Source organism: Peromyscus eremicus, chromosome 4 (assembly GCF_949786415.1).
Source record: "Peromyscus eremicus chromosome 4, PerEre_H2_v1, whole genome shotgun sequence".
Taxonomy (NCBI): domain Eukaryota; kingdom Metazoa; phylum Chordata; class Mammalia; order Rodentia; family Cricetidae; genus Peromyscus; species Peromyscus eremicus.
Window position 1 is genome coordinate 127,501,163 of NC_081419.1, and position 17,742 is coordinate 127,518,904.

At 42.0% G+C, this 17,742-nt stretch overlaps 1 protein-coding gene across 1 annotated transcript in view; it reads right to left on the bottom strand.

Moving 5' to 3' along the window:
• Nucleotides 1-10,302: 10,302 nt before the first annotated feature.
• Nucleotides 10,303-17,742, bottom strand: part of Cdk5rap1 (CDK5 regulatory subunit associated protein 1) — a 41,908-nt gene continuing 34,468 nt past the window's right edge. The window contains exon 15 of the mRNA XM_059261682.1: nucleotides 10,303-10,666. Within this exon, the coding sequence (XP_059117665.1) occupies nucleotides 10,661-10,666 (6 nt within the window). The 3' untranslated portion in view covers nucleotides 10,303-10,660. The remainder of the gene's footprint in view (nucleotides 10,667-17,742) is intronic.

Sequence of the window (17,742 nt, forward strand, 5' to 3'; positions counted from 1 at the left end):
AGTTTCTTAGTCTTACTTTATGAGCCTGTTCCCCTCATAACACTCCTAAAAGGTTCTGAGGTCTTACTCTTTTCCATTGTACCATAGAATTCTGATTTCTCTACATTTATTAACTGAACTCTTGCCCTTAATGGTCTCAGGCACAGGATCTGAATTATAGGTATTTCATTCTTAGGATCAGGTGTGTGTAGTAAATCTCTAATTTTCCTGTTCTTGGTGTAATTAGGAGGGCACAATGGAATTCCTGGTTCTGTGGTGGCGGGGATTTTTTTTTCCAAAGAATTATTTGATTTAGAGAGTCTACCACTGTACACATTTTTATCCTTTACCAAACCCCACACAAAATTTCCCAAAGGGAAAGGCATTAATACTGAGAATTATTAAAATTGAAAGTAAAAAGGTGCTGGAGAAGTGTGGTCTGAAATGTCGAAACGCTGGAGCGTGGTCAAGCAGCAATAGTCACCATGCGGTCCACACCACCTAGTCGTCGATGCGACCTCCCATCATCAAGGACCACAGAAAAACTGGCCTCACTGCTGCTGTTGCTGCTCCAGTGGCCTACAGTCAACCCTACCCCTAAGCCTGACAGACAGCCTGCTCTTCATAAAACACCTGTTCTTCTTACTTAAAAAGTATTATTCATGCCAGACGGTGGTGGCGCCTGCTTTTAATCCCAGCACTTGGGAGGCAGAGCCAGGCAGATCTCTGTGAGTTCGAGGCCAGCCTGGTCTACAGAGCAAGATCCAGGACAGGCCCCAAAGCTACACAAAGAAACCCTGTCTCGAGAAAAAAAAAAAAAAAGTATTACTCATCTGTTTAAAAAAAAATAACATCATGAAATTTGTAGGTAAATGGATGGAATTAGAAAAAAACCATCCTAAGTAAGATCACCCAGACCCAGAAAGACAACATAGTATGTACTTACTTATAAGTAGATATTAGCTGTTAAGTAAATGATAATCATGCTACAATCCGCAGACCCAGAGAGGCTAGGTAACAAGAAGGGCCCAAAGGTGGACACATAGTTCTCCCTGGGAGGGGGAAATAAATTTCATAAGTGGACTGGAGGCAGGTGGGGATGGGAACAGGAGGGATAAGGTGGGGTGGGGTGGGAGGAGAAACAACTGGAACTGGGGGGACATTTCAGGGGTGAGATAGAAACCTAGTGCAGTGGAAACTCCCAGGAATCTACAAGGGTGCCCCCATTGAAAACTCCTAGTAACGGGGGATATGGAGTCTGAAAAAGCCAGCTTCTGTAACCAGGCAAGGCTTCCACTGGAGGGACTGGGACACCAACCTAGCCACAAAACCTTCAACTTACGATTTGTCCTGCCTGCAAGACGTGCTGCAGTTAAGCTGGCCCAGACCTTGTGGGAATGGCCAACCAACAACTGTCCAACTTGAAACCCATGCCACAGAGGGAGCCCAGGCCTGACACTGGAGGACCAGGACCCAGAAACCTAAGATAGAACCTAACAACCATTCCCCCGCCCTCAAAGTCAGCGAGTGGGCGGTGGTGGCACGTGCCTTTAATCTCAGCACTCAGGAGGCAGGGACAGGCGGATCTCTGAGAACAAGGCCAGCCTGGGCTACAAAGTCCAGGACCCCCTGGGCTGTTAAAAGAGAAACCATGTCTTGAAAAAAATAAATTAATGAAATGGTTCCTGATGATTCTATGCTATATTTGCTTTTGGGACCCTTTTTCTCCTAATTGCCTCATCCAGCCTTAATATGAGGGTATGCCTAGTCTTCCTACAACATGATATGCCGTGTTTAGTTGATATCCCCGGGAGGCCTGCCCTTTCCTGAAGGGAAATGGAGGAGTGGATGGGGGGAGAGAGAAGGTGGGGAAGGAACTGGGAGGAGAAGGGGTGGGGAACACGACACTGCAGTCTGGATGTAATATATGAGAGAACAAAAAAAAAATGTAAAATAAAGCAAAAAAAAAAAGAAAATGATTCTTGTCAATAAAGTGTTATTTGAGTGACTGCAGAACAAAACAAGACAAAAAAACCTTCTAACCATTGTAAGATACGGTTTTTAAAAAAAGAAAAGAAAAGAAACTTTAAGCATTGCTGATGACAATATAAAAAAAACAACACTTCCATCACTTTTGGATAGTAGATTGGCTATTCCTCAAAAATTAAACAAAGAGATAGCATACTGTCCACCAGTTCCACTCCTAGTTATACTTACAGACTGATAAGCAAATACTCAAATAAACTCTGAACATATCATTCATAGCAGCTATATGAACAGTACCAAAATGTGCAAAATACTCGAATGTTCATTTCTGGATGTAAAACAAATGTGTTGTCTACATGCAATGGGATATTATTTAACCATGAAATGTAACTGTAATGTGGATGAGCCTCAAAAACACTACACTAGCTGGGTGGTGGTGAAAAAAAAAACAAAAAAACACTACACTAAGTGAACAATGTAAAACTTTAAAAGGCCACTTATTTCTCATTCTTTGAGACAGGATGTCAAAACGGGTCTCAAACTTACTAGTAATCCAGGCTGCTGCTTACACCCTGCTTCCTGAGTACTAGGAATATAAGCATGTGCCACTATGCCTGATTTATGGCCACACTTATATTTTTTGTTTATCTGAAATGTTCAGATAAGCAATCTATACAGGCACAAAGTGTCTAATGCAGTTAACCAGGGGGTTGGGTGACAAGATTTCTCTCTGGAGTCTAGAAAATGTTCTCAAAGAACAATGGAGATGGCTGAAGCTTTTTGTGAATATGCTACAAACACTGAATTGTATACATCAAAATGATGGACCCACAAAGTTGTCCTCAGACCTCCAGATGCCTTCTATAACACACAAACATAAAGGTGTGAGCAATACACAGACATGCACACATGTACACACAGTATCCCTGTTCAGAGAGGAAAGAGGAAAGGAGCTAAGTGTGTATCTTTTTTTTTTTTTTAATTTTTTAAGACACGGTTTCTCTGTATAGCCTTGGCTGTCCTGGAACTCGTTCTGTAGACCAGACTGGCCTGGAACTCACAGAGATCCACCTGCCTCTGCCTCCCAGGTGCCGGGATTAAAGGTGTGTGCCACCACCACCTGGCTAAGGGTATTTCTTGATGACACTGTAGTTAGCACACATGAGGCCCTGGGTTCAATCTCCAGCACCAAAAAAGACAGAAAAAAAAAAGATGAAAAGAAAAGGGGAGAAGCAAGAGGGGAGAGGATATCTAGCTACACAGATAACATCAATTTCATAGATTTCAAAACAAACACCATTATTCAGGACAAAGAAAGTCATTCTAAAATGGTAATCATAATAGTCAATGAACAAGGGAACATACAAAATCTGTTTATTCACCTAGGCAGAAAGCTTCAAAGTACTTGAGACAAAACATGGTAACAACTGCGTCAGAAAATGCAACAAACCCATATTGGATTCAATAACTCTCAGTCAATAGAGCAACTTGGGGAATAAAAAGGACATTAGAGCTTTGGACAACATCTTGAATTAACTGACATTTATGAAATTCTTGTCTTGGTTACTGTTCCTGTTGCTGTGAAGAAGTGTGGTGATATTTTGTTTGGGCTCTCACAAATAAAACTTGCCTGGAGATCAGAGTGCATGCAGAGCTAGTCACTGGAGGCCAGGCAGTGGTGGCACACACCTTTAATCCCAGCACTTGGGAAGAGGAAACAGGAAATGATATGGCTGGGTGAAGAGAGGAGCTCCGCCCTTCCAGACTGAGGATTCCGTAGAGGTAAGAAGTCTCTCTAGTAGCTGGCTCCTTTACTGATCTTTCAGCATTTACCCCAATATCTGGCTCTGGGTTTTTATTATTAAGACCAATTAGAATCCATGCTAAAAGAAGTCCTTGGATAAAAGCAATTTAAGGGAGAAGGGACTTACCTTGGCTCACTGTCCATGGTGGAGAAGTCACAGCAGTTTGGGGGGGGGGGTGACACAGGTAGAAGACTAATGCTAGCGCTCAACTAGCTTTCCACTTTTATGCAGCCCAGGGTGCTATCACTTTATATATGTGTGTGTGTGTGTGTGTGTGTGTGTGTGTGTGCGTGCGTGCGTGCGTGCGCGCGCGCATTGGTGTTTTGCCTGCATGTGTATCTATATGAGGGTGTTAGATCCCCTGGAGCTGGAGTTACAGAGAGTTGTGAGATGCCATGTGGGTGCTGAGAATTGAACCCGAGTCCTCTAGAAGAGCAGCCAGTGCTCATAGATGCTGAACCATCTCTCCATCCCCAGTGCTACCACTTTTTGGGTGGGTTTTCCACCGAAATAACCCAGTCTAGGTAATCTTCACAAGTGTGTCCAGAAGCTTGTCTCCCAGGTGATTCTCCATCTTGTCAAGTTGCTAATCGATATTAACCATCACAAATCTTTACCCAGTAACAGAATACATATTCTTGTCAAGTGTTCAACAAAAATGTACCAAGACATATTTTATTTGGATTCACTAAACAAGTCTCAACAAAGGCGAATTAAAACCATAAAATGTATATTCTCTGATTAAAATGGAATTAAATTGGAAATCAGGAATACGACTCAGAAAAAAATCCTCAAATATATCAAAATTAGAAACCTAGTATTGAGCTAGGCAGTGGTGTGCACGCCTTTAATCTCAGCACTCAGGAGGCAGAGGCAGATAGAGCTCCGAGTTCAAGCCCAGCCTGGTCTACAGAGCAAGTTTCAGGACAGTCAGAGCTACACAGAGAAACTCTATCTAAGGGAAAAAGAAAAAAGGAAAGGAAGAAACCTAGTATCAACTAACCCTTAAGGCAAAGGAGAAATAAAAAGGGAAGTAAAAGGTACTTTGAGCTGAACTTCATGACAAATCTGTCAGAATTGTACAGCCAGCTTCCTAACTAACAGCATTATAGGTACGGGCCACCATGCCCTGCTTCTCCTGACGTTTTTGGAAGCACAGGGAGTTTGTAATCAGATTCTGCCCGATAATTCCTTAAAAGCTGATTTAATATTTATGCCTCATCCTTGTGCATCTCCGCCCCATCGTTACTGGGAAGAAACGGTGTTTGTCACCAGCTAGGTAAGTTTCATTTCCTGCCTTCCTACGGTCCTGCTGGCTTCCCAGAAAGGAGGTTTCTCTGGCTGGCACGTGGTCTTGTTAATGCACGTGTTTTATGTTTCTGTGCTTATGATATTTAGCATGTACCTATTCCATTACAAAAAAAAGTTACCAAAGTGAGATGCATATATGTTGTAGAATACTATTTTAAGGTGTGTTACTTTTGTTTATGTTGCATTTGTTTAACTCTGTGAAGCTGTGTTACTGTGCCTGTCTAAAACACCTGATGGACTAATAAAGAACTGAACAGCCACATAGCAAGGCAGGAGAAAGGATAAGTGGGGCTGGCAGGCAGAGAGAATAGATAGGAGAAATTTGGGAGGAAAAAAAAAGGATCGAGAGAAGGAAGAGGATGCAAGGGGCAGCTACCCAGCCAGCCACGAGTAAGAAAAAAGTAAGAGAACAGGAAAAGCCCAGAGGCAAAAGACAGACAGGATAATTCAAAGTTAAGGAAAGCTCGCAAGCAACAATCCAAGCTAAGGCTGGGCATTCATAATTAAGAATAAGCCTCCATGTGTGATTTATTTGGGAGCTGGATGGTGGGCCACCCAAAAGAGCGAAACCAAACAACACATATAGCTTTGAAATAAAACAGAAATCACAACATTGAAGATTTGGCTCAAAGATGGAGTGCTTGCCTAACAAGTTAGCATAAAGCCCTAGGTTTGATCCCTATCCTTAAAACAACACAACAGAAAATAGGAACAAAATGGGGAAATTCAGCCAGGCAGTGGTGGCACACGCCTTTAATCCCAGCACTCCAGAGGCAGAGGCAGGAGGATCTCTGTGAGTTCAAAGCCAGCTTGGTCTACAGAACTAGTTCCAGGACAGCCAGGGCTACACAAAGGAACCCTGTCTCAAAAACCAAAAAAAGAAGATTCTATATAGGACACTATTTGGTACCTGATGGAATGTCTCTTCCAACTGTTACTAGTACCTGTAAGTGGGCCATTTGTTGGAACAGAATGTCACACCACTTGTTCTGGCTCTGGTGCTGCAAGAACATAGAACTGTGGTACCAGCCTCACTCCTGGGGATGCACATAGTTCAGTCATAGGCTTGCTCTCCCTCCACCCCTGCACAACCAGACCTGTGGAGCCATCTCCGGGAGATCTCTTGGACCAAAGACATCAAATTGTCTCTACAGATCAATCTGGCAGCTGCTTTCCTGGGCTGAGAGTGTGATTCTCAGTAAAAACATAAGTATCTACATCAGGTCCAAGTCATCCTTATTTTCATTCCTATGTCAGCAGTTTTCTTATAAAAGATGCATGGTGGATTAAACAAAAAAACTGATCCCCCAGATCTGTAAATATGCTAGTGGTGTGCAGCCTCTGACAAGAGCCTGAGCTACAGCCAGTGTCATGCTCTGAGCCCTGCTCACTGTCCCAGCCCTCCCATAGGAGACCCAGGGAAGGTGCACATAAACTCACTGGCCATGTCTTCCCTCTGCAGTTAAAGAGCTGCACCGGCAGGAGGGATGCAGGTGGGTGGGGAAGCAGCAGCCTGACTCACGGCCCTGCACTCTACTTTCACATGTGTTCCCGGAAGGCCTCGGCTGGGAAGCTTCAAGACTGTCCAGACAGCAACTTCCTCGTGTGACCAGCCATACAGCCAAGTGACCATAAAGCCCTGTTGACAGGGCTTGGAGGTTATGTCCTCTTGGTTTGAAATACCAGCAGAGGACATTAATTTTGAACACTGAAGATTTAAGGTTTTCTTCGACTTGCAGTGAGCAGTGATTGGTCTTCAACAACCCTCCCATTCAGGAGCATCCCTGAAGCTTCTCTCTCCTCAGTATGAGCTTTGCAGTTTGCTCCTTCACCACACCCCATCCAACAGGATGCTGCAGCATTCTTGTGAATCTTTGTATTATATAATATATATACGTGTGTGTGTGTGTGTGTGTGTGTGTGTGTGTGTGTGTGTGTGTGGCTGTATTTGGAGCTCATATTGCAAATCATAAAAATGTTGTTTAATAGCTGGACAGTGGTGGCCCACATCTTTACTCCCAGCACTCAGGAAGGCAGAGGCAGGCAGATCTCTGTGAGACAGAGACAAGCCTGGTCTACTAAGCGAGTTCTAAGACAGCCAGGGCCACACAGAGAAATCTTGTCTCAAAAAACAAAACAAAACAAAAATGTTGTTTAATAAATTGTTTGGGGGAGCAAAATAAAAAGAGTTGTCAGAGAAAATCCATGAGAGAGACTGCAAAGGAGCACAAGAAACACTTCAGACTGGTGGACACAGTCACTGTTTGACTTGGAAAGTATCACAGACATACAAGCGAAAGGGCTGGAGAGCTGGTTGAATGGCTAAGAGCATTTGCCCTCTTGCAGAGGACCTATGTTCAATCCATAGTGTGTGCATGGTGACTCACAACCATCTGTAACTTCAGTTCCATGGAATCTGTTACAGCTAATCTTGGTCGTCAGATCGACTGGATCTGAAATCAATTAAAACATAAGCTACTGAGTGTAAAGTTTAAATCCCCCAGTTGTGAATAATGCTGCCACCGCCGCCTATGTAATAAGTCAGATAAGGCTAAATTAGTAAATCTAGGTTTAATCTAAGCAGAGCATTCCTGGGTGGTCCCAAGGAAAGAGAAGCCATGAGGGAGAACCATGAGGGGAAGTCTTGGGCCAGACCTTAAATACCCCTGGGTATGGAGCTGCTGTGTGGTGGGCTTTCTCAGCCCTGGGGTTTGGAGAGAGCAGCTCCAGGAGATATCCCAAACTTTGCATAATAATCAATAAATATGCCTTTATATGGCTGTTCAAGGTTCAGTCAATCAGAGGCTGGAACTTCCTAGGGCCACACAGGCCTAAAAAATTCATCTTAAGCCAGGTAGTGGTGGTGCACGGCTTTAATCCCAGCACTCAGGAGGCAGAGGCAGGTGGATCTCTGTGAGTTTGAGACCACCTGGTCTACAGAGTGAGATCCAGGACAGGCTCCAAAGCTAGACAGGATCTCGGCCCTTTTGATCAGAGGTATTGGAGAGGTAAGAAGTCACTGATGGCTGCTGCTCTGCTTCTCTGATCTTTCAGCTTTACCCCAGTATCTGACTCCTGGTTTTTATTGATAAGACTAATAAGGATCATGCTTCATCTGGCATACAATTTGGGGGGCACAATTTCATGAAAAAGCTCTTACCTAAAGGATGATCTATTATAGTTATTGATTTAAAAGGCTGTCTCTTCACTATATCTTTACAAGAAAAGGATAGAGAAAAATTTGCCTTTACAGTACCTACTTAAAATAATTCTCATCTTGTTAAAAAGATACCAATGGAAGGTTCTCCCAAAAAGGATGTTAAACAGCCCCACCCTGTGACAGTCATTGGAAATGATTCAGTTTCCTCAATCTATAATTTACCATTATATGGACGATATCTTACTAACTAATTCAAATGTAGAAACTTTAGGGAAAATATTTGAAGAGGTAAAGAAAATTTTGCCTTATTGAGGATTACAAATTGCTCCTGAAAAAATACAAAGAGGAGATTCTATTAATTACCTAGGATATAAAATAGGTTTACAAAAATTCAACCCCAAAATTGATCAGGATAGATCAATTGCAGACTCTTAATGGCTTTCAAAAATTACAGGGATCTCATCCATTTCTCCATTATTGGGCGATCCCCGTGTCATTCTTGGGGTCCTGTTTTCCAGGTAGCCTCCCTGGTGATGTAAGTAGCAGTCCAGTCACCCTTGTTCCACATCTAGTATCCTCCTATTTGTGGATAAAGCACAGGGACAAACAGCCAAACAAATGGAAACACATGAACTATGAACCAATGGCTGAGGGGCCCCCAAATGGATCAGGCCCTCTGAATGGGTGAGACAGTTGATTGGCTTGATCTGTTTAGGAGGCATCCAGGCAGTGGGACCGGGTCCTGTGCTCATTGCATGAGTTGGCTGTTTGAAACCTGGGGCTTATGCAGGGTCGATTGGCTCGGCCTGGGAGGGGACTGGACCTGCCTGGACTGAGTCTACCAGGTTGATCTCAGTCCTCAGGGGAGGCTTTGCCCTGGAGGAGGTGAGGATGAGGGGTGGGCAGGGGGGAAGGGGAGGGGGGCAGGAGGGGGTAGAACAAGGGAATCCGTGGCTGATATGTAGAACTGAATTGTATTGTAAAAGAAAAGAAAAGAAAAGAAAAAATACAGGGAGACATTAACTAGCTATGGCCCACAATTGGATTAACAACACAAGAAATGAGTAATTTGTTTCAATCCTTACAAGGTGATAAGGACTTAAAACAGCCAAGACAATTATCAGCTGAGGCTGAGAAAGAATGGCTTTGGTAGAAAAGAAATTACAAGATGCACATGTGGATTGTTTGGATCCAGAGTTTGATAGTAATGTGGTTATTTTACTTTCTATGCATTACCCTACATGAATTTTAATGCAGAGAGAAGATAATATCTTAGAAAGGATATTTTACCTCACAAACAGAGTAATAAATTAAAGACCTATGAAGAAAAGGTTTCTGAGTTGATTCTAAAAGGAAAATTGAGACTTCATCAATCAGAAGGAATAGATCCAGCAGAAATTATAGTACCTTTTACTAATGATGAAATTTCTTCTTTATGGGCAGAAAATGAACATTGGCAAAGAGCTTGCAGTAATTTTTTGGGAGAGATTAACAAATATCCCAAAAGCAAGAGAATTCAATTTATAAAGAGAACTAGGATGCTTCCTCACATTGTACAGGGATCACAAATTTCTGGAACCCCTACATTCTATACCGACGCAAATCAGGAAAGACAGGTTATAAATCAGGAAATTTGAATAAAGTGGCTCAAAGCCCTTATGTTTCTGTTCAAAAGTCAGAATTATACGCTATTCTTGTGTTATTATTAGATTTTCCAGAACCTCTTAATATAGGTACTGACTCTCAATATGAAGAAAAAGTGTTTTACGTATTAAAACTGATTAATTTATTCCAGATGATACAGAATTGACTTTGTTATTTATTGCCAATAATCTCATAATCTTTTGATTTTCTTAAGGTATAAATGTTATCTCAAAATTTATAAAATTTATATATTTTTTAAACTTTTTGTTATGATATTAATGGTCATATAGAGTACTAATTCTTGAAAAAGGCTTCATTTAACTTCCTGTACATGATTTTGGGTTTGAGTCTCTATCAAATAACTGGGAATTAAGTTTTTGAACTCTGGATGTACATAGCAATCTTCTGACCCCGGGGAAAGCCATCTTCTTCTCCTTCTCTCACTCTCACTCTCACTCTCTCTCTCACTCACTCTCACTCACTTTCACTCACTTTCTCACTCACTCTCTCACTCTCACTCACTCTCTCTCTCACACTCACTTACTTCTTGGGAAAGCCAGCCCACGTCCTTTATAGCCACTGGGCAATCAACCCCGTAGTGCCACATGGACAATGCCGCCGATAGGGTACACAAGCAAGCCAGATTAGGTCCAGGTGCGAGGAAGCAAGCCAGATCCTAGCCTTAGCCAAATAAGGAGCACCTGCCATCGGTAAGGCAGAAGCCAGATGCCGGTGCCATCCTTGCAGCGCGGCCGTGCACGGCTCTCTACAGGATCTAATTCTAAAAAGAAAAGGGGGGATATAGAAATAGGATAAAAGGGTAGATGATTGAATCTACTTTTAAACCAAAAAGCAACTACTAGTTTTAAATATTTTACATTGGCTTGGATTTTTGTGTTTGATACAAATTTAAGGTTATTTTTGTTAGAACATACTGTACATACATTTCTACTCTTGTTCAAGGTATTGTACCTATACAGCTCATCTAACAATATAAAGTAAATTTCTAGTCCTTGAAAGTTATTATTACAAACTATTTAGGACAATAAAGAAATGCAGGTTAGTAGTCACCTATTACAATCAAACTTGTAGTCATGTTAGCTATGTTTTCAAGGTCAAACAGATATTTCAGATAGGTGAGTAGTCTTCAAAAACTTCAGAGATCTACAGAAAATGGCATTTAAGATGTTTTGATAACACAAGGGTTTTTTTTAATGACAATAAGACATGTCTGCTCCTGGCAACACCAATCTACTTCAGAGAAGATGATGGGCATCAAAGAAACTCCATATGCAATTTACTTTCTTTGTGGCAAAAGTTAGTCACTGGGCAAGAAACTGCACTAGCCTCGACTGCTGACAGTATGTTCTCCAAACTAGACAAGCAGGACAAAAAAGAAAGTGACTGCTGAACTTTACCAAGACAAGGCAGAACAGTCCTTCAAAAATCCTGCTTCACAGCCGGGCGGTGGTGGCCCACGCCTTTAATCCCAGCACTCGGGAGGCAGAGCCAGGCGGATCTCTGTGAGTTCGAGGCCAGCCTGGGCTACCAAGTGAGTTCCAGGAAAGGCACAAAGCTACACAGAGAAACCCTGTCTCGAAAAAAAAAAAAAATCCTGCTTCACGGAAAAGTCTGTCAGATATTCTAAGCCTGCAGGCCAAAGATGGATGTCCTAACATTGCAGAGGAACCTTGGGTGACTGTCTAGGCAGCCAGATGTTTCTGTCATTTCTTAATTTTGGAAGTTGTTTGCTCTACACTTCCTGTTTACTCAGGTAATATTACATTCTTCTCAGGTCTCTAATGGAGTTGAAGACTAGATAGTTATAGATATACTTTTCCTTGTTACCAGACTCAGAAAAGAAACTCACTAAAGAGGTGTAAAGAATATAAGGTTGAGAGACATAAAAAAAAAATTTTGTTTGGGGTTGGTAATGCAAGTTATGATAGAAAGTGAATTAGGTACAATACTTTGGACTCATCAAGATAGGCTAGATTATGAATATGATAAGATAAAAAGGTCAATTATTGAATCTACTTTTAAAAAGGAACTACTTGTTTTACATAGGATAAGTAATGAAAATTTTTTGTGTGAGTTTATCAAATATTACTGGACTGGACATTGTTAATATATATAATGGAGTTTTTCATCTGAATCTGTCAAAGGTTAATGGACTAGACATTGTTAATGTAATTCTTGACTGTATATATTGTATATACTTATTGGATATAGTTTTTCATGTATTAGTTATAAGCTTTTTGGGGGGGTTGGGGATTTAGCTTAGTGGTAGAGCGCTTGCCTAGCAAGCATAAGGCCCTGGGTTTGGTCCCCAACTCTGGGGGGGGGGGAGCTTTTTTTAAATTTTAGACAAAAAAAGGGGGAAATGTGGTGATATTGTGTTCCCCCAAAATATTGTGTACCCTAATTAACTTATTTGGGGTCAGAGAACAGAACAGCCACTAGACAGACATAGAGGCCAGAAAATGGTGGCACACACACATTTAATCCTATCACTTGGGAGGCAGAGATCCATCCAGATCTCTGTGAGTTTAAAGCCACACTGGAAGCAGCCAGGCATGGTGACTCATGCCTTTATTCCCAGGAAGTGAGCCTTTAATCCCAGGAAGTGATGGCAGAAAGGTATATAAGGCGTGAGGACCAGGAACTAGAGCTGGTTAAGCTTTTAGGCTTTTGAACAGCAGTTCAGCTGAGACCCATTCGGATGAGGACACAGAGGCTTCCAGTCTGAGGAAACAGGATCAGCTGAGGAATTTGCAAGGTGAGGTAGCTGTGGCTTGTTCTGCTTCTCTGATCTTCCAGCATTCACCCCAATACCTGGCTCCAGTTTTGATTTTATTAATAAGACCTTTTAAGATTCATGCTACACTAGATTTTCTCTGAATTTGTCAAATGCTAATGGACTAGACATTGTTAATGTAATTATTGCTTGTATGTATTTGTATATAGTTATTGTACTTATTATATATAGTTTTTCTATGTCAGTTAAAACCTTTGCTCTTCGTTTAGACAAAAGGGGGAAATGTGTGATACTTTGTTTGTGTTCTGACAGATAAAGCTTGCCTGGAGATCATAGGGTGGAGCTAGCCACTATTTAATCATAGAGGTCTGGAGGTCTGTACAAACAGAAAACAAGAAGTGACAAGGCTAGGCAGAGAGAAAGGAAGTGATAAGGCATGGTCAGATGATTCAGAGAGGTAAGAAGTCACTGGTGGCTGCTGCTCTGCTTTTCTTATCTTTCAGCTTTAACCCAATATCTGACTCCTGGTTTTTATTGATAATTCTAATTAGGATCATGTTTCATATCACAGCAACAGAAAATTAACTAATGCAGAATCAAATGCCCCTTCTGGCCTGTTAGGGCACAAGGCACACACATAGTGCGTGCACACACACACACACACACACATATATATATATATATATATATATATATATATATATATATATATATATATATATATATATATATATATATATTTTTGGTTTGGGTTACTATTGCTAAAATGAAACACCATGACCAAAGCAACTTGGAGAGGAAAGGGTTTATTCAGCTTACACTTCTACATTATATTTCATCACCAAAAGTAATCAGAACAGGAACTCAAGCAGGGCAGGAACCGGAGGCAGGAGCTGATGTGAAGGCCATGGAGGAGTGCTGCTTATTGGCTTGCTCATCACCAATTGCTCAGCCTACTTTCTTTCAAAACCCAGGACCACTAGCCCAGGGATGGCCCAACCCACAATGGGCTGGGCCCTCCCCATCAATCTCTAATTAAGAAAATGCCCTGCAGACTTGCCTACAGTTGGATCTTATGGATGCCTTTTATTGATTAAGGTTCCCTCCTCTCAAATAACTTTAGCTTGCATCAAGTTGACATAAAACTACCCAGCACACTCTTACCAAGTAGGAGGCAACAAGATGGCTCAGCAAGTAAAGCTACTTGGCACCAAGCTTGACATCCTGAATTCTATCCCTATGACACTGTGGAAGGAGAAAAACAACTGTAAGTTGTCCTCTGACCTCCTCTCATGCACACACACACACACACACACACACACACACACACACACAAATAGATAAATAAACACAAAAAAAATCTTAAGGGCTAAAGAGAATACTCAATGGTTCTTTGTGGTAGTTTGAATAAGAATGGCCCCCAATGAAAACATGAGAGAATGGGATGGTCAAGCTGGAGCACAGAGTGAGAGAATAATGAAAGAAATACCATGATAGACAGAGATTTCATGGGGATAGGGAGAAACCAGGTGCTAGGGAAGTTTCCAGGAATCCACAAGGATGACCCCAGCTTAGACTACTAGCAATAGTGGAGAGAGTGCCTGAACTGGCCTACCCCGGTAATCAGATTGGTGAATACCCTGTCATCATAGAGCCTTCATCTAGTAACTGATGAAAGCAGATGCAGAAGTCCACAGTTAAGCACCAGGCCAAGCTCCAGGAGTCCAGCCGAAGAAAGAGAAGAGGGATTATATGAGCAAGGAGCATCAAGATCATGATGGGGAAATCTACAGAGAAAACCAAACCAAACTAGTAGGACTTTGGACCAACAGCCGTGGAGCCTGCATAGGACTGGACTAGGCCCTCTGCATAAGCAAGACAACTATGTAGGTTAATCTGCTTAAGAAGCCTCTTGGCAATAGGATCAGGATCCATCCCTGGTGCATGAGCAGGCTTTCTGGAGCCCATTACCTATAGTGGGACACCTTGCATAGCCTTAATGCAGGGGGAGGGACTTGGACCTGTCTCAACTGAATGTACCAGGTTCTGCTGACTCCCCATGGGAGGCCTTACTTGTCAAAGGAGGGAATGGGGAGTGGGTTGGGAAAAAAGGCTGGAGGGCAGGAGGGGGGAAGAGGAGGAGATCTGTGATTGGTATGTAAAGTAAATAAAATTTCTTTTTTTTTCTTTTTTTTTCTAAGATTTATTTATTTATTATGTATACAGTGTTCTGCCTGCATGCATCCCTGCAGGCCAGAAGAGGGCACCAGATCTCATTACAGATAGTAGTCAGGCACCATGTGGTTGCTGGGAATTGAACTCAGAACCTTTAGAAGAGCAGCCAGTGCTCTTAACCTCTGAGCCATCTCTCTAGCCCCAAGTAAAAATTTTCTTAATAAAAAAATTAAAATTAAAAAAAAGAATGGGCCGGGCGGTGGTGGCGCACGCCTTTAATCCCAGCACTCGGGAGGCAGAGGCAGGTGGATCTCTGTGAGTTCGAGGCCAGCCTGGGCTACCAAGTGAGTTCCAGGAAAGGCGCAAAGCTACACAGAGAAACCCTGTCTCGAAAAACCAAAAAAAAAAAAAAAAAAAAAAAAAAAAAAAAAAAAAGAATGGCCCCCATAAGTTCATATATTTGAATGCTTAGTCACCAGGGAGTGGCAGTATTTTAAAGGATTAGAATGATTCAAGAGGTATGGGCTTGTTGGAGGAAGTGTGTCACTGGGGCTTTGAGGTTTCAAAAGTCTATGCTAAGCCCAGAGTCTCTCTCTCTCTACCTATGGATCAGAATGTAGTTCTCAGTTACCACTCCAGCATCTGCTGCATGCTGTCATACTTACTGCCATATAATGGACTAACTCTCTGAAACTGTAAACAAGCCCCCAATTAAATGCTTTTTCTCTTATTACAATTGCCTTGTTCACGGCATCTCTTCACAGAAATGCAACAGTAAGAGTACATACTGTTCTTGCAGAGAACCTAAGTTCCTTTCCAAGCACCCACATCAGGCAGCTCACAACTACTTGTAACTTAATCTTAGGATCCAACACTCTCTTCTGGGCTCCACAGGAACCTGCACACACATGCATTTACTCAAAGACAGACAGACAGACAGACAGACACACACACCTGTACATAAAAATAAAAATCTTTTTTAAAATGTTAAGGAACAAATAGCAATGCTATATACTAAATGAACTATATACTAAATTTAATTATGAAATGAAATACAGAAGCATTGTATATTTTGTTTGTGTTCTGGCAAATAAAGCTTGCTTTGAGATCAGAGGGCAGAGGAAGCCACTAGTTAACCATAGAGACCAAGCAGTGGTGGCACACACCTTTAATCCCAGCACTTGGGAGGAGAAAGCAGGAAGATAAGGAGTTCAAGGCCACCCTGAGCTATATGAGATTGAACCAGTCTAAAAGAGAAACAGAGCCAGGTGGTAGTGGTACACACCTTTAATCCCAGCACTAGGGAGGTGGAGACAGGAATATAAGGTGGGTGGAGATAGGATCTCGCCCCCCCCCTTCAGTCTGAGGATTCATAGATGTAAGAAGTTTCTAATGGCTGCTGCTCTGTTTCTCTGATCTTTCAGCTTTCATCCTCCATGTCTGACTCTGGGTTTTTATTATCAAGACTAATTAGGACCACACTTCACAGTGATAGACCCCAAAATCTAGGGTCTCAAGTGGACTCCCCAAGGACCCAGACTCCAGTCCAGTTGATGCAACAGCAAGAGGTTTATTGTGGCTGTACAGTCGGGCTAACTCAACTCCAGAGAGCAAGAGTCACATCTTACTGCAGCCATATGGGTGCTTTTAAAGAAAAAACCCACAAAAACCACAAGATTACAATTCCCATACAATTTCATTTCGATTGATTTATGTCTAGAGGCTAATTTCATAAGATCATGGTCTGATCACAGAGTGATCAGAGTGGGTACAGTCATGTCCGCATGCACATTCTTCCTGAAACCTCAAGGGGGGGTATCAGGGCGGGAGTGGAGTTTACACAAAGGTCACAGTGGTCCTTCCTGGAACACTTGCAACTATCCCAGTCATAGTTGAGCGCATCTCTTAATAGAAATCTCTTTATATTGTTACATTGTGGCAGGGGGGATAGTAATGGCTGAGTCAGGTTGCCCTTGGAACTAGTTTTCTTTTTAGTTCCTTATTCTCCTGGGGCTTGGGGGGTGTAAGCCTGAAGGGTTAGGGTCTTTCAACAGAAGTAAAAATTTCCTTAGATTTAAACATACATAAAGCCAAAGCCTTAAAGAAAAAGGAGTAAGAGAGCAAATCCCAAACAATCATTCACTAATGCCTGAAACTGAGCTGTGGAAGCAAAATGCGTTCCTAAGGGGCAAGGAATCATTTTTTAAATTGCAGGGGCTTAAAAGGTAGAAAAGAATGCCATCATACCACACTTAGACTATCTTAGAGTATTTAAATAAAGGATGAAACACAATTGTGGGATACTGACTAGTCAACTGACTAGTTGGTTTTACATAACCAATGCTCCTATGTAAAAGCTGTCAATAGTTTCCTGAGCTGGAGATACCCTTGGATCATCTTTGAGTTATTTAGACTTGTCTATAGAAGAATCATTTAAAGGTTCACATTTGTACTATAAATTTAGGGTGAAGACTTCTGTTGTTTCCTTGTAAAACGTACCCTTTATCTTTTTGGCAGAAAAGATACAATCTCTTTGGTAGATGGGATATAAGTCAGAGACAAGACTGATGGAAAGTAGAGAGAGCTGGCCCAGCACCACATGTGACCACTTCTGATCTGACATCTCTTGCAGAGTATGATTGCTGTGAAACAATCCTTTTCTACACTATGAATATGTATTACTCTCACTGGTTAATAAAAGGCTGACAGGCTGGTAGCTGGGCAGGAAGTTAGGTGGGAAAGCCCAACTGAGAATGCTGGGAAGGAGAAGGGCGGAGTGAGGAGTCGCCAGCAAGATACAGAGGGAGCAAGAGATGAACACGCCATGCTAAATAAGGTACCACCACATGGCGAGCATAAATAAGGAATATGGGCTAACTTAAAATGTAAGAGCTAGTTAGTAATAAGCCTCAGCTATTGGCTGA